This window comes from Capra hircus, chromosome 16, assembly GCF_001704415.2.
Source record: "Capra hircus breed San Clemente chromosome 16, ASM170441v1, whole genome shotgun sequence".
In the NCBI taxonomy this organism is placed as follows: Eukaryota; Metazoa; Chordata; class Mammalia; order Artiodactyla; family Bovidae; genus Capra; species Capra hircus.
The window spans coordinates 33,594,114-33,619,962 of record NC_030823.1 but is presented as its reverse complement, the minus strand read 5'-3'; the positions used below and the strand labels follow the sequence as shown (position 1 = coordinate 33,619,962).

General features: G+C 40.5%; 1 protein-coding gene across 1 annotated transcript in view; it reads left to right on the top strand.

The window, feature by feature from the left end:
- WDR64 (WD repeat domain 64) overlaps nt 1-25,849 on the top strand; it is a 135,781-nt gene that overhangs the window by 49,888 nt on the left and 60,044 nt on the right. The window contains exons 8-10 of the mRNA XM_005690570.3: nt 9,184-9,263; nt 10,838-10,977; nt 22,982-23,108. Coding sequence (XP_005690627.2) covers nt 9,184-9,263; nt 10,838-10,977; nt 22,982-23,108 — 347 coding nt within the window. The remainder of the gene's footprint in view (nt 1-9,183; nt 9,264-10,837; nt 10,978-22,981; nt 23,109-25,849) is intronic.

Here is a 25,849-nt window from a genome sequence, read left to right as displayed (position 1 = left end):
AAAGTCACAATGAGATATCATTACACACCTACAAGTGCCCAGCATCCAAAACACTGACATCAAATGCTGCAAGAATGTGGAACAATAGGAACTCTCATTCAGGGCTTCTGGGAATGTAAAATGAGCACGGCCACCTTGGAAGATCGTTTGGCGGTATTACTGATCACCCTCCCTAAAACTCTATTCTCTTGGCTTCTGGGAAGCCAGAGTTTTCTCCCAGTATCTTATGTTTGTTCTTTTCCCTTGTGATTTCTCTTTTTGCATCTGCTATTTTTGTGGTGGCATTCGCCGGAGTTTTGTCCTTAACCAACCTTAATAGTCACTTTCTATGCAAATCTTGGGCTATTTTCCTCTATCCCAATATATTAATATTTGCATACTGATGAAACCCAAGCTGTACGTATACCTACTTACCATGTCCACCTAAATATCTCATAGCCCCTTAAATTTATTGTTCATAGCTAAATTTTACTTCCCTCGCCTTTTAATCTATGCCTTTTATAGCATTTTAACTTTTCTTGGTAGCACTGAAATGGTGCACCTCAGAATGAGACTTGACCCCATGTAGTGGGACGCGAACTCAGGCTAAAGCCAGATTGGGACCTGAATTCACGATTTTTTAATTAGAATCACTCTCCTGGTGTCAGGACTTAACTGTGGCTCAGGTTCTTTGTGCCTAAGTACAGAAAGAATTCAGTGAGAGGCAAAGTGATAGGCAAGAAGTAGATTTACTAACATAGGACACTTGTGAGAAATGCAAACAGGCTGGCGGGACCCTGAGGATTAAGTGAGCTACATTTTTATAATCAAAGGAAAGTGAGGGAGGGGGAAAAGACTGCCTTCTTCCTCATTCTTCAAGTAGATGCCAGGCTTACATCACTAGCTCCTCATTCCTATTGGGTGGGAGAGTGTCTGACCATATGAGGTCAAACTAGGACTGTCATGGTGCTAAGTCACTTCAGTCGTGTCCAACTCTGTGCGACCCCATGGACGGCAGCCCACCAGGCTCCCCCGTCCCTGGGATTCTCCAAGCAAGAACACTGGAGTGGGCTGCCATTTCCTTCTCCAATGCATGAAAGTGAAAAGTGAAAGTGAAGCCGCTCAGTCGTGTCCGACCCTCAGTGATCCCATGGACTGCAGCCCACCAGGCTCCTCTGTCCATGGGATTTTCCAGGCAAGAGTACTGGAGTGGGGCGCCATTGGACTGTCATAGTGCTTATTCAAATCAGCTGAAAGGTGGTAACATTTTTTTCTTTCACTTAATGACTCGGGGCATATCTCACACTTTATAGTTAAGCAGGCGTGCTTTATTCCACAAAGATCCGATAGCTTTCTTGAGTGATCATTAAATTACAGGGGTCTCCCATCTATTAGGACAAGTTGTACTTGGTCCGAGTTTATAGTATAATCTCTTTGTAATCTCTCTCTGTGTTAGTTGCTCCGTCATGTCTGACTCTTTGGGACCTTATTGACTGTAGCCAGCCAGGCTCCTCTGTCCATGGAATTCTCTGGGCAAGAATACTGGAGTGGGTTGCCATTCCCTTTTCCAGGGGATCTTCCCAAGGGATTGAACCCGAGTCTCCTGCATTGCAGGCAGATTCTTTACCATTTGAGCCACCAGAGAAGCACAGCTGTTTCTCCATCTAATACAAAATCATTTGTTAAGAAGGGTCTCCCATACATTAATTCATAGGGACTGCATCTTAGCTTTTCTTTGGGGGCTGCCCTTATTCTCATTAGAGTAATTGGTAATATTTGGACTCAGTTTTCCTGGGTCTCTTGGCATAATTTGGCTATAGTTCACTTCCAAGTATCATTCATTTTTTTCCACTTTCCCTGAGGATTGGGGTCTCTATGCTGTATGAAGGGAGTACTTTCCCCCAGGGTTTTAGCTACTTGTTGGGGCATTTTAGAGGTAAATTCAGAGGGATCACTTTGTATAGACTGAGGTAATCCAAAATGGGATTATCTCCTTAAGCAAGTGTTTTGTTACCTCTGAGGCCTGTTCTCTGTGCGGGAAAAACCTCTACCCATCCAGGGAATGTCTACCACTACCAATAAATATTTGTACCATCTGGACTTGGGCATGTGAGTCATGATAGTATAAGGATGAGGCACAATAGAGTACATGGATTCCATTGCTTCATTAACAGTCCTTAGATCTTGTACAAATTGATACTCCCTAGTGGGTTTGAAAATGTGTTCCTGGTGGCTCAGTTGGTCAAGAGTCCACCTGCAATGCGGGAGACTGGGTTCAGTCCCTGGGTTGGAAAGATCCTCTGAAGGAGGGCATGGCAATCCACTCTGGTATCCATGCCTCGAGAATCCCCATGGACAGAGGAGCCTGGAGGGCTACAGTCCATGGGATCACAAAGAGCTGGACATGACCGATCAACTTTCACTTTCAATACTGACATATTACATGGTGACTGACAGAGCACCATCAATCCATCCAAAAGTTATTCCTTTACTAAGGGAAAAGATTCCTCTCTGTGCCTCTGGTTTTAGGGGGTATTGCTTTTTGCAGGGATATTCCTGCCCAGGTCTTAACTTAATAACCACTGGCTGGATATTTTTGGTCAAGCCTCGAACCTCCATACTCCACACTCCAGGGTCTACTAAGGGTTTCATATCAGCTTCAATCTGTTTCTTTTCACTTTCCGTTAGAACCATTTGGTGATGAGGGTGATCCCCTTGCTCCTCCAGAAACAGAGTGGTCCCTAATTTAGTTAATAAATCTCTCCCTGTTAAAGGGATGAGACAATCAGGCACAAACTGAAAGCAATGTGAAGACAATTAGCCACTGATGTTTCACAGAAGGGGTCCCAGGAAACCATGCCCTTGTCTCTTCCCTGACACTCTGTTGTTGTTTAGTTGCTAAGTCATGTCTGACTCTTGCAACCCCATGGACTATAGCTTGCCAGGCTCCTCTGTCCATGGAGTTTCCCAGGCAAGAACACTGGAGTGAGTTGCCATTTCTGATCTTCCTGACCCAGGGATCAAACTCAAGTCTCCTGCACTGGTAGGTGAATTCTTTTTTTACCACTGAGCCACCAGGGAAGCTCTGACACTCCATTACATATTCCTTATGATTGCTAAGGTTTCCAACCCTTTGGGTTGTTATAGAGAAGGTTGCAATAGTGTTTACAAGAGATTCTATCAAGTGGCCCACCACATCAATGATCACTCGTGGCTCAACATTTGTTATGTAGATAGTATCTCTAGGCAGAGAGGCTTTCAGCCTTGAGCCCTGTCAGTCTTCTGATTGTGAAACCATTAGTGGTCCTCAGTGGTCACTCTCTGGCATCTGGGACATTCCCTCTTCCAATGCTCTCGCTGTTTGCAAAGGCATGTTAATTGCCATCCTCCCTCCAGTGCCCCTTTTGTCCACACAGAGTACACTGGCCTTGTATGGGTACCCATGGACCCTGTGGTCCACTAGGGACAGATTGGCTTAGCAAAGCCAGCCTCCCAGTTGGTGGTCTCTGAGCAGACAAAGTCACTGCAAGTATTTGGACCCTTAGTATATTTCTTTGGGTGCGTTCAGCCTTTTTGGCAATATCCCCATTATTGAAAGCTGAATAAGCCAATTGAAGCAAATCACTCATTGGAGTCTGAGGACTAGCAGTAGCTTTCTGAATTTTGCACCTGATATCTGGGGCAGACTGGGCTATCAAAGGCATAGCCAAAAGGGTTTGTCCTTTGGAAGAGAAGGGATCTACATCTATATACTTCCTAAAAGCCTCTTCTAGTCTCCCTTGGAAAACTGCAGGATGTTCATCCTGCCCCTGTTAGACCTCTTGTACTTTTTCATAATTAACGGGTTTTACTCTAAGGTTATTTGTGTGTGTGTGTGTGTGTGTGTGTGCACGCACACGCTAAGTAGCTTTCGTCATGTCCTACTCTGCAACCTTATGGACTGTAGCCCTCCAGACTTCTCCGTCCATGGGGCTCTCCAGGCAAGAATACTGGAGTGGGTTGCCATGCCCTCCTCCAGGGGATCTTCCTGAAGCAGGGATCGAACCCATGTCTCTTATGTCTCCTGCATTGGCAGGTGGGTTCTTTACCACTAGCGCCACCTGGGAAGCCCAAGTTTCTTTATATCTTCTATTAACCAGTTAATCATACGGTCCAGTCTCTATCAGTAGAATTTACCTGGTAATCCATTGTGAGTCTGTCTCAGAGTAGTGTCACTCTCCACTGGTGGTAGACCCTGCATGGGTCTACTGGACTCGGGCTGCCAGCTGGTCTGCAAGAGCTCTGGCCACCAGTATTGTACGCTGCTTTTCCTCGAGGGTGCAACAGCAGGATAGTAAGATCTGTAAATCTCCTCGGGTGAGATCAAAAGTTCTCGCTAGTTGGGTAAACCCCTTTGAAAAAGTTCAGGATCCTCAGATAAACTTCTCAGCTTGTCCTCTGCCATACTTAGATCAGACATTGAGAAAGGTACATGGTCCTCTTACTGTTCCCTGATTTCTATCAGGACCCTCTCTCAGAGGCAAAACTGAAGGGGCAGTTGGTTGGTAACTTATAATCACTGTGAATGCAAGCTGGGCTAAGGATGGGCCCCTTGAGTATCTCAGGGTACAAAGAAGAGGTTCCTGAATATGAGGGGAGGCACCTCTTTTCATCCCTAGCTACTCCACCTGGGGTAATAGCCTTAGCTGAAGGAGAGGCTTCGGCCAGCAGGATGGCTGCTGAGGTTAGTACCTTGGCTTCCCCTGGGGCAATAGCTCCTCCCAGCGGTCAGGAGTAGCTCCTACTGAAAAAGCTGCTCCCAACTGCAATATAGTATAACTCAGGGACCCATTGAGTGGTCACTTTTTTTGGCTTCCTAACTCATATTGTAGGTTGTTGTTGGCGGTGGTTTAGTCGCTAAGTCATGTCTGACTCTTGTGACCCTGTGCACTGTAGCCCGCCAGGCTCCTCTGTCCATGGGATTTCCCAGGCAAGAATACTGGAGTGGGTAGCCGTTTCCTTCTCCAGGAGATCTTCTCAACCCAGGGATCATACTTGTGTCTCTTGTGTCTCCTGCATTGTAGGCAGATTCTTTACCACTGAGCCACCAGGGAAGCCCATATGGTAGGTTATGTACCTAATAAATATTTTTCTTTTTAATTTCTGTTGTCTGAATCTTTCCCAATCCTGGAGGATATGGCCCAGAGAGGTAATTTGTTGGGACTGATGCAATCTGATTCATTTCAGACCTAAACCTGAGGAGATGTCTCTAACTCCCATGCTATCCAAAATTCCATTCAAGTCAAAATCCATCCATAATTTGGTCAAGGACTGCCCTTATGATTTTAGATGCTATCCCTTCCGAGGTATTTTTCCAACCAGGTGTTAGTACCTGCAAAGTTGCTGAAAGGGAATGGAACAGAAGTTATCCCCAGTGGTGTCCATGATGAGTGGGAGTTGCTCTGGCTGCAAGCTGGGAATAAAGGGTCAACACTTGTAAGGATCAGAGGGAGGGGAGTAAAATAAAGTTCGTCTTGGTGGTCACACAGGTGTTCTGGGGTTAACAAAAGAAAGAAACATAGCAGGAGTGATTAAGAATGTAGGAGCAAAAACTCAAAGAGTACAGAGATTAATAGTTCTGTCTTGGACCTGCTGCTGGATATGCATAAGCATACAGGGTTGACCCACCAGTAAAAAATGAGCAGACATTGGCAGAGCATCCTCCCCAGTACACCTGGCTCATGGTGTCCTATTGGCCCCTTTAGGACTGAGAGCTAACTCTCCACGTTTTCTTACCTTATCACTGTCCCTTCATGACTCGCCAGCTGAAACTGTGCACCTCAGTTTGGGACTTGAACCTTTTAGCTGAGATCACACACCTGGTTTCAGGACTTAATGAAGCTCAGGTTCTTGATGTCTCATCACAGAAAAAATTCAGTGAGAGACAAAGTGATAGGTAAGAAATAGATTTGGAGAGAAACATACTCCATGGACAGTGTGGGCTATCTCAGAATGAGAGAGAGAAGCTTTGAAATGTGGTTTGGTTAATAATTTCATAGGCTAATGAGTGAGAGGATTATTCCAACTATTTTGGGGAGAGGGCAGAAATTTTCAGAAATTGGGCCTCTGCCCACCTTTTGATCTTTGATGGTTGTACTTGGAACTATCATGGCACCTATGAGTATGTCATTTAACATGCTGGTGTACAGTGAGCATATACTGAGGCTCAAGGTCTAGTGGAAGTTGACTAGCTTGCCATCTTGAAAAGTGTTAGTTGCTCAGTTGTGTCCGACTCTGTGATCCCATGGACTGTAGCCTGCCAGGCTTTGCTGTCCACGGGATTCTCCAGACAAGAATATTGAAGTGGGTAGCTCTTCCCTCCTCCAAGGGATACTCCTGACTCAGGGATCAAACCTAGGTTTCCTGCATTGCAGCCAGATTCTTGAACATCTGCTGCTGCTGCTGCTGCTAAGTCGCTTCAGTCGTGTCCGACTCTGTGTGACCCCATAGACGGCAGCCCACCAGGCTCCTCCACCCCTGGGATTCTCCAGGCAAGAACACTGGAGTGGGTTGCCATTTCCTTCTCCAATGCACGAAAGTGAAAAGTGAAAGTGAAGTCGCTCAGTCGTGTCTGACTCTTAGCGACCCCATGGGCTGCAGCCCACCAGGCTCCTCTGTCCTTTGGATTTTCCAGCAAGAGTACTGGGGTGGGGTGCCATTGCCTTCCCCACTCGAACATCTGAGGATCTATTTAATTCTAATCAATCTATGTCGTGTTTTCGGGCTACATCATTTTTAAAACGTTTGTGCCATGCCTCCTTCCCTCCTATTTCAGCACCATGATCTATCAAATCATTCTGGGCAGAAATTTAGCAACCCCACATGACTCCTTTTCCCCTCAACTTTCACAAATAATCAATCACAAATTTGTCTATATTGCCTAATAAATTCTTATTGAATCTCTTGTATTCTGTATCTCTATTGCCCTAGGTTCTCCTCTCCAATTAGCCTCATCTCAGTACTCTTCCAAGTATTCCTGTAGGCATGATGTCCAACCATCAGATTTCATTTCCATGTTCTCTCATGGACTCTATGATTGTGTTCTGGGAACTCTACAGCTTGTGTTTAATTCATATCTATTTCTTTTATAACCCAAATCCACAATTGGGCACTTACAAAGAAAATTTATTCTTACCTGAAGTTTAAGGTGATAACTGCAATCCAAGGTGCTTCTGGGTATTGTCCCTTAAGGTTCGTTATCTCAAAGATAGCCCTAAAGACAAGCTATATATAATAAATTATGCTTTATAAGGCCCAGTTTTTAGAAAGAGCCCCATTTAAAGAAGTGTAGTCTGGTGAGCAAAAAGAATTAAAAAGAAACTATAATATATTTTAAAATTACAAATGCAAGTATCCCTTGACTTGCAGTATCATTTCTAAGAACTTATAGAAAAATGGCAATCTTACAAGACTGCTCATTGCAATATTATTTGTAATCACAAAAAATTTGAGACAGTCTGATGTTCCTCAGAGATTAAAGGATTTATTCATTCAAGGGAATACTCTATGATAATTTTAAAAAGAATAAAGTTTTTTAATGTACAGATTTGGAAAGATCTTCAACATTTATTATTAAGTGGAAAATCAAGGAACAGAATAGTATATACTACCATTTTATTTACAAACAAAGAAAAGGAAAGGAAACATACAAGGCAAGAGTAGACTAAGGTCAGGTGCTTTATGCCTAAGGGAAAATAACATGGTACCAGACTAGAAAGTAACACGAAAGGCTTAATGTAGTTGGTGGGGACAGGAGGGTGGAGTCTAGGAAAGGCCTTTCAGAGATATTAATATTCAAGCAGACACCTGCATCTGTCTGTAATGAGGGAGACCTGGGTTCGATTTCTGGGTTGGGAAGATCCCTGGAGGAGGGCATGGCAACCCACTCCAGTATTCCTGCCAGGAGAATCCCCATGGACACAGGAGCCTGGTGGGTTTGCAAAGGAGTCCATGGGTTCGCAAAGAGTCAGACATGACTGACCAACTAAGCACAGCACATACACCTGGAGGAGGGTGGTTGCTAGTGTGGCTACAATCCAGGCGAGAAACATCTTTGGCCTGTGCAGAAGCTCTTGAGGAGGAAGAGAGTTCAGTGAGGTCAGAAAGGAGGCTGAAGAGACCACAAGGCTTGATCAAAGGGAAGAAGAAGGTGTAGGGTGAGCCTGGAAAGATGACAGGGACCACCCAGTGCCACCTAGGCCTTGTGGGCCAAGTGATGGAACCTGGTATTCCTGAGAGCATCAGGAACCCACTGGAGAAAAGTGATGTGATCCATTCATGTTTTAGAAAGGTCACTTTGGCGGCAACTTAACGGGATTTGGAGTGGGATTGGGGAAAGAGGAATAGAAAATAGTGGAAGCTGAGAAATTAGTTTATTGCAGTAGTTCTGGTGAGAGGGGATGGAGAGTTGAATCAGGATATTATTTATTTTTAACTTATTTATTCATTTTTGGCTGCAGGTGGGCTTTCTCTTGTGCAGTAGGCAGAGGCTATTCTGTTGTGGTGTGCGGGCTTCTCACTGCAGTGGCTTCTCTTGCTGGGAGCACAAGCTCTAGGGTCTGCGGCCCAGTAGCTGTGGTGCACGGGCTTTGTAGCCTCGTGGTATGTGGGATCTTCTGGACTACAGGTCGAACTCGTGTCCCCTGCATTGCAAGGCAGACTCTTAACCACTGGACCACCAGGGAAGCCCAAACCAAGATATTATGATGGAAATGGGAAGAAGTGGTCAATTTCATGTCTATTTAGGAGGGAAAATCAACAAGACTTGACAGAAAGTTGGCTGTGGATAATGAGAGAGGGAGAAATGTCCAGACACATTCCTGCCATTTTGTTCTACGAGAAAGACTCATTGAGCTGAACAATGTACTTTCTGGCTTAAGAGGTGATATATCTCCTGTCCATTCTTAACACTAGCACAACCTCAGCTCCAGGGAAGAGGAATGGACTTCTTTTTAAACAGAAACAATGCAAATGCTGTATTAATATCATATCATAGAACAAATAGATTCTGTGGGTCAGCGAAAATTTAATCATTACTTACAATTTTTTTCCTGTGGGTAAATAGATTTACGACTTAGAGATGAACTTCTTGAACATTATTTATAAGTTGGAATTAACTTTAGGAAGAAAAATAAACAAGTTTTACTTTTAGCTTGTGTTTTGCAGGCCTGTCAGAGAGTTTGCCATGCCAAGAGGAGCAAACACTTTCTGTTACTGTATGAAAGCAAATGTGATTGTCACTGGAGGTAAGAGGACAGTCCACGTTACACAGGGATTTTCTACTTTGCAAATGGTGCTCTCCTTAATTAGCGCAGTTACAAGAGTTTTCACACAGCTATAGCATTTTACTGCTAACAAAACCTTTTAGAGAAATTTTAAGTTTGTATAAAGTCAAATCTGTCATTCTTTTTCTTTGTGGCTTTTTGGTGTGGTCGCACACTTTGAAAGGCCCTCCTTAGCCTGAGACTGTGTGAAACAAATTCTCCTATATTTACTACAAATCTGTTCATTTTACAGTTTACCTTTAATCTCTCTAGAATCTGTTTCAGTGTGTGAGAGCATGAATTCCTAGCCTGGGGCCCATGTGTGGACTTTAAGGGAGTCCTATAGCCCCTTAGGCTGAATGGCTGTGTGTCTACATGCATTTTTCTGGACAGAAAGTCCAAAATTTTATCAAATCCTCAAGGAGTCCTTGACAAAAAGATCAAAAGCCAATGATTTAGCATTAACAGAGAAGTGGACTAACGATAGAGTGCTTATAACTACCAACATTTAAGGGCTCAGATTATCTGCTGAGAGTAACAGGAAAGATGACAAATATAAGAGACTTGAGGAGAAAGATGAGAGGACTAAGCTATCCTGCTGGCCTGACTCCTTACCTGTCAAGCTAGGATACTAGGCCTGTGATGGCTTTCAGCCTAGGCTCTGGAGTCAGACAGTCTAGGAACAAATACTAGTTTTTTTTTACTAGCAAGCCTTGGATAGGTTATTTAACTCCTCTAAGATTCATCTCAGGCTTCCCAGGTGGTGCAGTGGTAAAGAATCCACCTGCCAGTGCAGAAGACTCAAGAGACACAGGTTTGATACCTGGGCTGGAAGATCTCCTGGAATAGGAAATGGCAACCCACACCGTATTATTACCTGGAAAATTTCATGAACAGAGGAGCCAGGCAGGCTACAGTCCACGGCGTTGCAAATAGTCGGACACAACTGAGTAACTGAGCATGCACGCATAATACATTAATGCATAAATGAGTAGGAACATATTAAATCAAGAAAAGAACTCATAGAATATTTATGAGAATTCAAATTTATATATGTAGATACAATGATTACAAAACAGCATTGACAAGAAGAAGCAGATCCAAAGCAAGTCAATCATAGCATCCAGGAAGAAACAGACTGTGATTTGATATTAGAAGAAAGATAGTGAGAGTCACTCAGTCGTGTCCAACTCTTTGTGACCCCATAGGCTATACAGTCCATGGAATTCTCCAGGCCAGAATACTGGAGTGGGTAGCCTTTCCCTTCTCCAGGGGATCTTCCCAACCCAGGGATGGAACCCAGGTCTCCCACATTGCAGGCATCAGGATTCTTTACCAACTGAGCCTCAAGGGAAGCCCAAGAATACCAGAGTGGGTAGCCTATCCCATCTCCATCAGATCTTCCTGACCCAGCAATCGAACTGGGGTCTCCTGATTGCAGGAGAATTCTTTACCAGCTGAGCTATTAGGACATGATTAAAGATGAGAAAGACGCTTTAAACTGTGCCCGTCTGCGTCTCTGAGAACATAACAATCTGCACATGTCCTTCTTTCAGGAGACGATAAAGTGCTCCGGTTGTGGCACCCCAACATCAGCACCAAGCCAGTGGGGAAACTTGTGGGGCACATGTTCAGTATCACCGAGATTGTGACAAACGAGAAAGAGCAACACGTTATCAGCCTTTCTTCTGCAAAGGTAACCAAAAGAAAACAACAAAAATGAAACAGAACGATTCTTTCCCTTAAAGTCAACTATTGGAAAATATAGAATACATAGTTTTTCACTGAAATAGCTGATAGTCAAAGAGAAAAATGTTGTTAATATGGGTGAGAAAATAAGAAGTCACTGTTCTCTGTTTCTATTGATATCAACAGAAGAAAGAACATATGTTTAAAGACAAGAGTAAAAGGAATAGAACATTGGGAAGAGAGCCATTATTCTCAATAGTAAAACATAATATGGCCCTTCTGTGATCATTAAAGACAGAAAAAATAAGGATTTCTAGACACAGAAAACAAACTTACAGTTACCAAAGGGGCAAGTGGGTGGGAGAGAGATAAATTAGGAGTTTGGGATTAGCATATACAAACTACTATATATAAAATAGATAAACAACTATTAGATAAACAAAATAAAGGTCTTACTGTATAGTACAGAGAAGGAAATGGCAACCCACTCCAGTGTCCTTGCCTGGAGAATCCCTGGACAGATGAGCCTGGTGGGCTGCAGTTCATGGGGTCGCAAGAGTTGGACACGACTGAGTGACTAAACCACCACCACTGTATAGCACAGGGAACTATATCAATATCCTGTGATAAACCGTAATGGAAAAGAATATGAAAAGCAATATATATATTTGTATGACCTAATCACTTTTCTCTACACCAGGAACTAACATAACATTGCAAATCAACCATACTTCAATTTTTAAAAAAGCAGAGAAAGAAAAAAGTATTTCTGTTGTTGTTGCTATCACTACACAGTGTTTTAAATGTTCTAAACAAAGCAATAAAAAAGAAAAAATGACTTATGACTATTAGAAATGAGGTGACTGCATATTTGCAAATAATGTGATTGCTGGGAAAATTCAAGAAAAACAGCTTAAAAGTTTTAGGACAGATAAATTCAGTAAAGTGGGTGGTTATATTCATGATTGCAGTTTATAAAAATAAATTTCTATGTAACAATAGAAACCAGTTAGGAAAAAATGGTCAAATGGATAGCATTCACAAGAGCAAAATTGTATGAAATGCCTAGAAATAATCTTAACAAACAATATTCACTATTAATGTTAAGATAACTATGAAGTTCTGAGGTACATTTATTTAAGAACATGAATGTAGGGACTTTCCTAAATGAGAGTATAGTACTATAAAAGATATCCTGCATCAAATAAAGTTATGTATATTTAATGCTATTTAGGATTATTTAGGAGCTTCCCAGGTGGTTCTAGTGGTAAAGAACACACTTGCCAATGCAGGAGATATAAGAGACATATATTCAATCCCTGAGTCAGGAAAACCCCCTAGAGGCGAGCATGGCAACCCACTCCAGTATTCTCGCCTGGAGAATCCAATGGGTAGAAGAGCCTGGTGGGCTGCAGGCCATAGAGTCACAGTTGGACAGGACTGAAGTGACTTAGCACAGACAGGAAAGGATTACTTAGACCTCAGGTTGCCAAATCTAAAGTTACTATAAAAGTGTTGACATACAAAAATACCCTAGAAACTTTAGAAAATAAGATTACAAGATGACACTTTCCCTATCAGATATTAAAACATTTAATAAAGCCTCAATAAATAAAACAGAACAGCAGTCAAGGCAGCAATAGACACATCTATGAAACAAGAGAAGATTCACACATAAGTGTGAATGGGAATTTCAGATATAATAGAAGTAGCATTTTAAGTTTGTGAGCAAAAGACGGTTTGTTCATTAAATGTTGGGAAAACTGATTAACCATATTAGGAAAAAATAAGTAATCAAATCATTATTTCATAATTACCAACAAAATACATTCCATGCAGATTAGATATTTTAAATGTAAAATATAAAACCATAGTAGTAAAACACAGGTGAATATTCATATAGTCATCAGGTAATTCCTGTGTATGGCATCTACAACTAAAGAAAAAAAAAGTGACTACATGAGCATTCAAACTGTAAATTATTATAAAGGCTGTCATTTATCAAATGCTTACCAAGAGTCAGGCACTGTCCTCATTATTTTATATCACAACTTACTTGATGCTGGTAACAATCCTATAATTATCCCAATTTTGCACATGTAAAGAAAAATGACATTGCATTAAATAAATGTAGCCAATCTTGTGTCTGTCCTGACCCCAGACAGCCTTCTTAACCCCATAAAAAAAGTTAAGACAGATAACAGACGGGGAAGTGTATAACATAAATGACATAAACTGGAATACTATTCTTATACAAATTAAAAAAACTTTAACAAATCAGTAGGAAAATAGGATGAAGGAAGGAGAAGGGAAAGAATACAGGCATGTCTACATAGTGCTGCTGGGGGTAAAGCTGGCAAAAATTTGGGGGGCATTTATTATAATAAAATAATCAGATAAGTGCCCAGAGATCAATGTAAAAGATGTTTATGGTGCTATTGCTTATATTGGTTTAAAAAAGAAAAAAGAAAAAGGAATAAAAAGGAAGATGAAAAGGAAAGGTAAGGGATAGGGAGTGAGAAATTCAGTTTCTAAAAATAAGGCTTTTATTCAGTAATTTATTTTCTCTCAGTTTTATTGAGATATAATTGATATATAATACTGTATGAGATTAAGATTAATGTATCATTAAGCATAACGATCTGACTTACATTCATCATGAAATGATTATTACCACTGTTGGTTTAATGAACATTCATTATCTAATATTGAAAGCAAAAAATGGAAAAAAAATCCTTTTAAAAAACTTTCTAATGAAAATATTTAGGATTTATTCTCTTAGCAACTTCCTTATATGTCATACATCAGTGTTAGCTATAGTTATCATGCTACACATTACACCCTTAGTACTTATATTACTTCTAACTGGAAGTTTGTATCATTTGACCACATTTCTCTAATTCCTCCTCCCCTTAAATCAGCAATTTGTGAGATCTCTTTTTATATCATAGAAATTGTCACATAGACTTTCAACACCATATGGGTGAATATTGATATGAAAATGTATACACAATATATTATGCAAAATATATTAAAATATTATGTAAGATATTAACCCATTTTTAATAGATGTGTCTATCATATATTATCGGGCTACCCTGGTGGCTCAGATGGTAAAGCATCTGCCTGTAATGTGGGAGACCCAGGTTTGTTCCCTGGGTTGGGAAGATTCCCTGGAGAAGGAAATGGCAACCCACTTCAGTATTCTTGCTTGGAGAATTCTGTGGATTGAGGAGCCTGGTAGGCTACAGTTCACGGGGTCGCAAAGAGTCAGACATGACTTCGCTTCTTCGCTTCATATATTGTCAGGGATGATAGTGATTATGTGGGTAGCAAGGTTGTGGATGGATTTAATTTTTTTCCCCTTTTTGTGTTTTTCTTTTCTTTTTTTCTTGTATTTATATCTTTTTAACAAAAAATATACATTGCTTTTATAAGACTATTTTTAATTTTTAAAATGGTACTGGAAAGACAGTAAGATTGTTGAGACATAAAAACTAAAACATTATGATGGAGATTCCTTTAAAAACTAGGAATAAAACCACCATATGACCCAGCAATCCTACTCTTGGCATATACCCTGAGGAAATCAAAATTGAAAAAGACACATGTATCCATTGTTCATTGCAGCACTATTTACAATAGCTAGAACAAGGAAGCAACCTAGATGTCTATCGACAGATGAATGGATAAAGAAGTTGTGGTATATATACACAATGGAATATTACTCAGCCATAAAAAGGAACACATTTGAGTCAGTTCTAATGAGGTGGATGAACCTAGAGCCTATATTCAGAGTGAAGTAAGTCAGAAAGAGAAAGATAAATATTGTATACTAAAGCATATATACAGAATCTAGAAAGATGGTACTGAAGAATTTATTTGCACAGCAGCAATGGCTTAAAGCTCAACTTTCAGAAAACAAAGATCATGGCATCTGGTCCCATCACTTCATGGGAAATAGATGGGGAAACAGTATAAACAGTGTCAGAGTTTATTTTTTGGGGCTCCCAAATCACTGCAGATGGTGATTGCAGCCATGAAATTAAAAGATGCTTACTCCTTGGAAAGAAAGTTATGACCAACCTAGAGAGCATATTCAAAGGCAGAGATATTACTTTGCCAACAAAGGTCTGTCTAGCCAAGGCTATGGTTTTTCCAGTGGTCATGTTTGGATGTGAGAGTTGAACTATGAAGAAAGCTGAGTGCCGAAGAACTGATGCTTTTGAACTGTGGTGTTGGAGAAGACTCTTGAGAGTCCCTTGGACTGCAAGGAGATCCAACCAGTCCATTCTGAAGGAGATCAGTCCTGGGTGTTCATTGGAAGGACTGATGCTAAAGCTGAAATTCCTATACTTTGGCCACCTCATGCGAAGAGCTGACTCATTGGAAAAGACTCTGATGCTGGGAGGGATTGAGGGCAGGAGGAGAAGGGGACGACAGAGAATGAGATGGCTGGATGGCATCACTGACTCGATGGATGTGAGTTTGAGTGAACTCTGGGAGATGGTGATGGACAGGGAGGCCTGGCGTGCTGTGATTCGTGGGGTTGCAGAGAGTCGGACATGACTGAGTGACTGAACTGAACTGAACTGAATGGAGAAACAGACATAAAGAAAAGACTTACGAACATGGGGAGAGGGGAGGAGAGGGTGAGATGTATGGATAGAGTAACATGGAAACTTATACTACCATATGTAAAATAAACAGCCAATGGGAATTTTCTGTATGTCTCAGGAAACTCAAACAGGGGCTGTGTATCAACGTAGAGAGGTGGGATGGGGAGGGAGATGGGAGGGAGGTTGAAGAGGGAGGGGATTTTTGTATACCTATGACTGATTCATGTTGAGCTTTGTCAGAAAACAACAAAATTCTGTAAAGCAATTATCCCTCAATTAATAAATTAATTAATTAAAACAAACAAAAAAAGTTCAGGCCATTCATGTCCAGAGGTGAAGAGACAGCAGAGATTAGCTTTCCCCTTTCCTTTAGATGTGATAAGTGTACTCAGTGATGCTCTTTCAAGCACCCTAGCAGCTCTACTTGGGCAAAGTACTTAATATCTTTCCCCCCAATTTCTTTGTCTGTAAACTGTAGTGGTGCTTAGCTCACAAGACTGTTAGAGAGAGATCATTCATTTAGTTATTCAGCAAGCATTTCTTTCTTGAGTGTCCTGTCTGTTTCAGGTACTGTTCTGGGTTCTGGAGACAGAAAACTGAACCAGGCAGTCAGGGCCCTTGCCACAGGAAGTGTACATTCTAGGGGAAGAGGGAGACAAGCAAAGTAACGAACACGTAAGAAAACAGAATGATAACTATTCCAATGAATAGAAAATACAACAATGTGATATGCTTGAGTATCACCTCTGAAGAGGTGACATAAATGTTGAAACCTGCATGACCAGAGGAGCCAGCCCCATGAAGATCTTGGAAAGGAGCAATTTAGGCACAAAGAATGGCAATCCAGGCACATACAGATTTTTGCTGAAGCTAGCTTCCTCTTCTTCTCCGTCTCCTTCCTTTCCTCCCTTTCTCCTTCTTCTCAGTAAAAATCATAGACAGGTTTTACACATTTAACATTCCTTCATATTACTTCACATAAATTAGCTTTCATCACATCAAGTTTTAATAAATCACCACGGGTAGTCATATGCCTACTCTATGCTTTTGTCTAAGCTCTTAGATTAGATTTTCATCATTCCTCTGAAATTTGCAGACTTTCCACCAGGATATTATTTTCTCCAGCACTGGCAAAAATTCTTTTCTAGTTGCAGAGCTCAAGTATTTAATAGCTATGCCACATTTATTGCTCCTGAAGAGCTGACAAACATTGAAAAAGTAGAGAGAAATAAATTTCAGTTGCTTTTATTTTATTAACAAAAACAAGAATAATGGTTGACAGGTGGCGCTAGTGGTAAAGAACCCGCCTGCCAATGCAGGAGACATGAGACACAGATTCCATCCCTGGCTTGGGAAGATTCTCTGGAGGAGGGCATCGCAACCCACTGCAGTATTCTTGCTTGGAGAATCCCATGGACAGAGAAGCCTGGCACGCTGTAGTCAATGGGGTCGCAAAGAGTCGGACATGACTGAAGCAACTTAGCACACACACAGTCTTCCCAAGCACAACTCTATAGTTATCAGCAGTTATTTTTCTGAGAAGGAGACATGCTTTTATGATTTATAACAGATGAAAATGAGGGTTTAAACACTGTTATTTTCTTAAATTTTTGCTTTGGAAAGTGATATGAAAGGACCCCAGGAAAGGTAAAGTTTAACTAGGCTGTGGGTATGGCTTAGAGCAAGAAGCAATGTCCTAAAACCAAGTGCCAAGTGGATAACTCATAGCAAGTCAGAGGTTTGCCCATCTGGCCTGTTGCTCAGCTGGGCTTCATCTTATCCATGACTATGTCCAAGATATTGTCCTAAGTGAAGATTTTTTTTCCTGCCCTGTCTCAATTTCAGGCACATGGCTTAACACATGGCCTCTGAAATCAGGTAAAACTAAATTTAAGTTCTGGCTCAAATAATTTATGACCTTGGGAGAGCCATTTGAGAAAGCTGAGGAGGATAATAGAATACAGGCAGACCTTGTTTTATTGTGCTTTGTTTTATTACACTTCGAGGATGCTGATGTTTTTACAAAGTAAGAGTTTGCCACAACCTGAGTTCAGCAAGTCTATCTCCACCATTCTTCCAATGGCATTTGCTCACTTTGTGTCTCTCTGTCAAATTTTAGGAATTCTTGGAATATTCCAAACTTTTCCACAATTAATACTGCATGAGTTACAGTGATCAGTGACCTTTGACGTTACTATTGTAATTGTTTCAGGGCACCGTACACCATACCCATATAATCGATAGATACTGTTTGTGTTCTGACTACTCCACCAACTGGCTGTTCCTCCATATCTCTCCTCTTCGGCCTCCCTCTTCCTTGAGATACAATTGAAAATAGACAATTAATAACACCACGTCATCCCCTAAGTGTTCAAGTGAAAAGAAGAGTGGCATACTGAGGAAAGATGTGTCAGGCATCCATAATTAAAAAGGACCCTCATGCCAAAAATGTGAGATTCATGCGGGTACACGGGGTGGTCTCACGTGAAAGCAGCCCTTCAAGATGACAGTGGCAACTGTCAAACTGTAGAGAAATATAAGTAAAATGAAGATGCACAGGAGCCTCTCAGTTAAAAGATAAAGAGAATTCCCATGAAAGAACAAACAATGAAACAGACCTGTCCAGCCTACTAGATCCCAAGATAATAGAAATGCTGAAGAAATTAAGAAAGGCTATTGACAGAAATGCCTATGAATATTAAAAAAAAAACAAAACAAGAAACTATAAAGAAGGGCCAATTAAAATTAGAAAAAAAAATCATTTGCCAAGATGAGGGCTGAGCTAAAAAGCCATAATTAGTAAACTGAGTGATGCAGAGGAAAGAGTAAGTGATCTCGTTCAGGAGGGAGGGGACATACGTATATTTATGGCTGATTCATGTTGTATGGCAGAAACCAACACAACATTGTAAAGCAATTATCCTCCAATTAAAAATAATTTTAAATGAAAAGACACAACCCACATAATGAGAGAAAATATTTGCAAACATAGTGACTGACAAGGGATTAACCACCAAAATATACAAATAGTTTATGCAGTTCGGTATGAAAAAACAATTAAAAAATGGGAGGAAGATCTAAATAGACATTTCTGCAAATAAAACATACAGATGGCCAGCAAGCATGTGAAAAGATGCTTAACATCACTAATTATTAGGGAAATGCAGATCAAATCTATAATAAGATATCACCTTACACCAATCAGAATGGCCACCATTAACATAGCTATAACAATAAACACTGGAAAGGGTGTGTGGAAAAGGGAACCTTAACTGTTGGTGAAAATGTAAATTGGTGCAACCACTCTAAAAAAAAAAAGTAGGGAGGTTTCTTAAAAAATTGGAAATAGAGTTACTATATGATCCAGCAATCCCATTCCTGAGCATATATCTGGCAAGGACAAAAACTATTTTGAAAAGATACATGCACCCCAATGTTCGTCGCAACACTATTTACAATAGCCAAGATATGATAGCAACCTAAACGTCCACTGACAAAAGAGTGCAGAAAGAAGATGTGGTATATATATAAAATGGAATATTGCTCAACCATAAAAAGAACAAAATAATGCCATCTGCAGCTATATGGATACACCTAGAGATTGTCATACTAAGTGAAGTAAGTCAGACACAGAAAACGAATATCATAGGATATTGCTTATATGTGGAGTCTTCAAAAAATGGTATCAGTGAACTTATTTATAAAGCAGAATAGAGTCACAGATGTAGAAAACAAACCTATGGGTCACCAGTGGGGAAAGAAGCAGCAGTAAATTGGGAGATTGGGATTGACATAAATATACTATTGTAAATAAAGCAGATAACCAATAAGCACCTACTGTATAGCAGAGGGAACTCTACTCAATGCTCTGTAATGGCCTACATGGGAAAAGAATCTAAAATATGTATTTGCTTAGCTTATTCACTTTTAAAAATGATGGAAAAAAATAAGATAAAATAATGATTTTTTTAAAAAAATAAATCTTTTTAAACTCAAGTTCATAAAAATATCCTCTAAACTTTTCTAAAAATAGGTTTGTTTTCAATATTTAGGAGCATGATGTCTGTATATGTGTGTGTGCATATGTGTGTGTATATCTATATGCTTGCTACTCCATATTTCCTCACATAGGCACGGAGGCCTCAGTTTAGAAATAGATCTAGTCCCTGAACCAGAGGTTGCTTTGGTTTAGTTCCTTCTCAGTCTCCTTTTCCTGAACCAGGAGAACTGCTCTGGGCACTGCCATGGAGTGGTGAGAGTGCCTGTGGCCCTGTCTGCCCAGCTAGAGCTGCTCCCCTGCTGCCACTCTGCCCCAGACAGTGCCTGGGCTCTGGTTGGAGCCCACTCGTTTTGTATGCCTCTCTTAGTTGGATCCATTCAGTTCAGTTCAGTTCAGTAGCTCAGTCATGTCCAACTTTTTGTGACCCCATGGACTGCAGCATGCCAGGCTTCCCTGTCCATCACCAACTCCCGGAGCCTACTCAAACTCATGTCCATCAAGTCCATGATGCCATGCAACCATCTCATCCTCTGTCATACACTTCTCCTCCTGCTTTCAATCTTTCCCAGCATCAGGGTTTTTTCCAATGAATTAGTTCTTCACATCAGGTGGCCAAATTATTGGAGTTTCAGCTTCAAAGTCAGTCCTTCCAATGAATATTCAAGACAGATTTCCCTTATGATTGACTGGTTGGATCTCCTTGCAGTGTAAGGGACTCTCAAGAGTCTTCTCCAACACCACAGTTCAAAAGCATCAATTCTTCAGCACTCAGCTTTCTTTATGGTCCAACTCTCACATCCATTCATGACTACTGGAAAAACCATAACTTTCACTAAATAGACCTTTGTCAGCAAAGTAATGTCTCTGCTTTTAAATTTGCTGCCTAGATTGGTCATAACTTTTCTTCCAAGGAGCAAGCGTCTTTTAATTTCATGGCTGCAGTCACCATCTGCAGTGATTTTGGAGCCCAAGAAAATAAAGCCTCTCACTGTTTCCATTGTTTCTCCATCTATTTGCCATGAAATGATGGGACCAGATGCCATGATCTTCGTTTTTTGAATGTTGAATTTTAAGCCAGTTTTTTCACTCTCCTCTTTCACTTTCATCAAGAACCTCTTCAGTTCCTCTTCACTTTCTGCCATAAGGGTGGTGTCATCTGCATATCTGAGGTTATTGATATTTCTCCCAGCAATCTTGATCCCAGCTTGTGCAGTTAGCTAGATAGATAAAAGTGAGGAGAGGAAACAGTAGATGATAGCAAGAGTATGTGTGAATTTGCAGACAACAGAGAAAAAGAGGTTTTAGGAACTGGAAGCAGTTTGGTATGACAGTAACTAGAACAACCTAAGGGGAGAGGGCAGCAGAAAAACCTAGAGGAGAGATGCAACATAATGAGGAAGGTCTTTGTGCCTTCTGCCAGCCCAACAATCACCACTTCCCTAAAAACACACAAAAGAAGTAGAAAATAGAATCACTGTGCAGAAAACATCACAGGTTTCAAAAGATATTCACATTGATTCACTGAGGTGGAGAGTGCTGGCGTTATTATGTCCATTCCTGAAACAAGAAAACGGAGGCTTAAGGAATTGAAACGATGGACTGGAACTGAAACCCAAAGCCTCATCCTTTGTTCTTTCCGTGGGCTTCCCTTGTGGCTCAGTTGGTAAAGAATCCACTGGCATTTGGGAGACCTGGGTTTGATCCTTGGGTTGGGAAGATCCCCTGGGGAAGGGAAAGGCTATCCACTGCAGTATTCTGGATGGAGAATTCCATGCAGAAGTCCTTGGGGTCGCAAAGAGTCGGACCCAACAGCAACTTTCACTCTCACTTTGTTCTTTCCACCAACCACAGTTCAGAGCACATACACGAACAGTAAAAAGACCGCCAACCCATGGAGCATCTCAAACAAAACAATAGAACTGGAAACAAAACAGAGATAAACTTGTTTGACACTCCTTGATTCCACTTTTAGATTCTTCCCCTACTGGTCTCTCTGAACCTAGTTCATAAATAGGCTCTGAACCTAACTTCATAAATTGTCCTAATGGACTCCTCTACTCTGTCATGCAAACAGTGATAAGTTTCAATATTGTAGCTACTCCCCAAACTTACATTTTTACTAGCACAAAGGAATTAATGACTCCCAGTTGCACAGGTTCTGAGTAATAGTGGCCTGTAGATGGTATACATGTTATCCAAGCTCCTGATCACATGATTTTGACATTTTTATGTTCCTGCATATAAGTACCAACCTGCCTTCACAATAGTGAAGTTTTGAATTCAATTAACTCTAAGTGTCTTAAGTAAGAAGTTAATACCTCTGTTAACAAAACTACTTTTCAAATCTTTGTATATAGTTCTATAAAATTATCACTCATTTATTCAACAAATATTCCAATTTAGTAAGTACTATATAACATAGCAATAGGTAATGTATATAATAATGACTATTATGACATAAAAATATTATTTAATGCTGATGCATGCTAGGACTTGTAATCCTTGATCAAATCACTTTTCTTCCCTGAAGTTTAATCACAATGTAACTTTCTGAAAAAGAAAAAAAAAGAATAATGAAGAATACTAAGGCTAGCTGTTTCAAGTGACAAAGTAAACTTGACCTAGTTTTGCTGAATTTGTACTTTATTGTTCTATTATATTATCCCAAGTTCTATCTGAGTAACTAACCTAGGTCTCTTTCCTTCCTCTAAGGAGAGCACTAATAATGTATTTACCTATAGTCTTTCTCCTCCAGGGCATTGTCCCAACCCAGGGATTGAACCTGCATCTCTTGGGTCTCCTGCATTAGCAGATTTTTTTTTTTTTTTTTTTAACCACTAGTGTCACCTGGGAAGTCCCTCCTATATCTACACCATCTCTAAGAACTGCTTTCTGTAATTCTTCATTCCTGGATAGGAACAGGGAAGGTTCTTAGAAACCTCATTTAGCAAGACGTTCTCATCTTAAGTCATGAAAGAGCAGTTTGAAACTCTTCACCTGAATGATGCCGTGTCTCTATTTTCTAATCTATAGTGTAAAGAGAAATATGGCTTCAGATAAACTGTTAGTCATAACCAGCCCTTTATTATTCCTCCAGATTCTTAAAGGATAATAAATTCTATGTCTTTCCCCTATCTTTTTTGAGGACAGAAAAAATCTAGTTCCTATTGGCAAACTTTTAGTCACTGTTTTTATTTTCTTCTGACATTAATGAATAACAATTGAATCAAGAACCAAATTAAAGTTTAGCAAATGAGTGCTCATCATACAAATCATACTTTCCTGCAAGTTTTTAAGAGCATACTGCAGATTCTGAAGATGGTTCACCTCAATAGCTTTGAGTAGGGAAAGTAAAGTAGAAAAATGGTGACCCATGTTCTTTATCCCTCCAGGTTTTCAGAGTATGGGATATACAGACTCTTTCACTATTACAAGTCTTCCACGATAGCCAAGGAGGACCAGGAGACATGCAGATTTACTCTATGATATTTGATTCCAATCATCGCATGCTTATTACAGGTAAGTGCACCCAATTAATGGGCTTCCCAGGTGGCACTAGGGGTAAAGAACCTACCCTCCAATGCAGGAGACATAAAAGACATGGGTTCTATCCCTGGGTTGGGAAGATCCCCTGGAGGAGGGCATGGCAACCCAATCCAGTATATTCTTGCCTGGAGAATCCCATGGACAGAGGAAACTGCTGGACTATGGTCCATAGGGTCACGAAGAATTAGACACAACTGAAGCGACTTAGCATGCCTGTACCCAGTTAATGACAAATAAAATCTTGATTTTTTTAAATCTTTTTTTTTAACTAGCACTTGCTCACTGACCAGAAGAAAAACAAAACTAGATGGGAAATTTATAAACTGTGATTTCTCACAATAGCTAACAGTTCAATTCTGTTTTTCTATGGCTTTCTATTTTTCTATAGCTTGGTGGATGAGGTCTTGAACCTAGGATGCAAGGTAGTAGGGTTAAAGCTGCTGCTACACACAGGGCAAATCCAGCTCTGCATTGAGTGTTGGAGCAGGAATATGATCCATCTTAGCACAGCTGCACCAGCACGCTGAGTCAGTGCCCCTTTTCTTCAGGGAGGCAATTTGGCCCCATGTACTCTGGTACTGAGACAGTTACTCAGTGGGGAGGGTGTTGACCCTCCCACCTGCCTTTGCTTCTAGACAAAGGACAGTGAAGAGAGAGGATAGGGTTCTGAATGACAGAGCCAGCAGCACTGATGCTCACAGATTATTTTTCTCCTTTTCCTGCTGCCCCTGATAAACATGCTTAGTAAAGAGACAAAAGACCCTGTTAGGCATTTGGGTTGAACATTACTCACGTGCATATCCTCAGAAGAAGCTTTAGAAGAAATGAACAGTATTAGCAACAGTTCCTCCTTCTGTAACACCAACCCAGAATGCATTTCCTATTGACCATCTTCCCTGAGTTTCTGTGGGATTAATAGGGCAGAGAAATGATTGGTGCTATCTCTGCTAGTGGAGAATATGAATCATTTTTTTAACTTTTAGGTGTTTTTTGGATTAGAAGTGAACTAGAACTTCATGTTTGATGGATAATTTTCTACCTTCTAAAACAGAAATTAACTCTCGTTGTAAGCACCCCTCCTCTATACTATCTCCTCTTAGAATAACATAAAAATGGCTACAAACATGTTTTCTCTTAGTGCCCCAACTGGCATGTTTGATTTGCTGCTGCTGCTGCTGCTGCTGCTAAGTCGCCTCAGTCGTGTCCGACTGTGTGCGACCCCATAGACGGCAGCCCACCAGGCTCTGCCTTCCCTGGGATTCTCCAGGCAAGAACACTGGAGTGGGTTGCCATTTCCTTCTCTAAGGCATGAAAGTGAAAAGTGAAAGTGAAGTCGCTCAGTTGTGTCTGACTCTTTGCGACCCCATGCTCAGCATTTCCATCACATTATCATCAGAGTAACTAAAGCTTCATGTATCAACGTAAAAGCAAAAACACAAAAGACAACTCTAAGATCAAAATTTCTTCCTAACTTTATGTAATTCAGATAATACTCTGCTTACAACAATATAGAGCTCTGTGTATTGCTTAATCACTAAAATCACATACATTGATGGCAACCATCAACGTGACATCAGAATTTAATGAAGCTTAGCTCTCAGATTTTCATTTGTGCTTTTGTTCAAATGAAGCAGCCATAGTAATCTTATAAACCCCAGGGAGAGCAACACCATGGTATAGAATATGCTGCTGTTACTGTCACCACTGTTGTTTTTGTTACTCTAATAAAACAACTACCATTTGATTAGTTCTTTCACAAAGTGCTTTCATGGACTTTATTTCATTTGAGCTGCGCAATCACCACTGAAGTAGGAATTGTTATTCGTCCTATTTTATAAATGATAAGACTAAATATTAACTATTTCAGCTAACTAGTATAAAGACTTGAGATATACAGGTGGGATTGAGATATACAGGTGGGATTGAGATATACAGGTGGGATTCAGTCCCAAAGGTTCTGACTCCTGGATCTACTTTCTTTTTCTGTATTGCTTTGTTTCTATACTGCTAAATTGTGTATCTAGCCAAACATGGAGCAGATTGCCACTTGTTCATAAGCATATCTAGCTTTGTTGTCAGCTCAGATAAAATCCATTACAGTCAGTAGAATATGAAGGCGCTCCATGTGTTGTCTGATTATCTAGTTTCCACATCCCTCTCAGATTTCCACCCTGTTGTATTTGAATTGTACCAGAAGAGCCCCCTCCATTCTCTTTACACATGAGTAGACTTTATCCTAGAATTCAAACACTTTAGGAAAGTGTTCAGTAACTCTTGCTGAAATTTTTGCTGCAGTTCAGATTTCTATGGAGAGACTTGAGAAAAAGAAGGGCCAGTCTTTGGTAGCTTAATCTCCACACCAATAACTTGGGAAGAAGTTTCATTTCTGTTTGAACTGTGGAATGCTTTGAGATCCTTATGTATATTTCTAGACATTACACTAGAGATATCAACTATAACTATAACACTATCAATCATAAAACAGAATACATGGTTGATTTTGAGAGTTAAATCATACTTGCAGTTTATAGGATTACTATAAAAGCAAACCAATGCCATGATGAATGGATAAGGAAGTTGTGGTACATGTATACAATGAAATATTACTCAGCTGTAAAAAGGAATGCACTTGAGTCAGTTCTAATGAGGTGGATGAACCTAGAGCTTATTACACAGAGTGAAGTAAGTCAGAAAGAGAAAGACAAATACTGTAT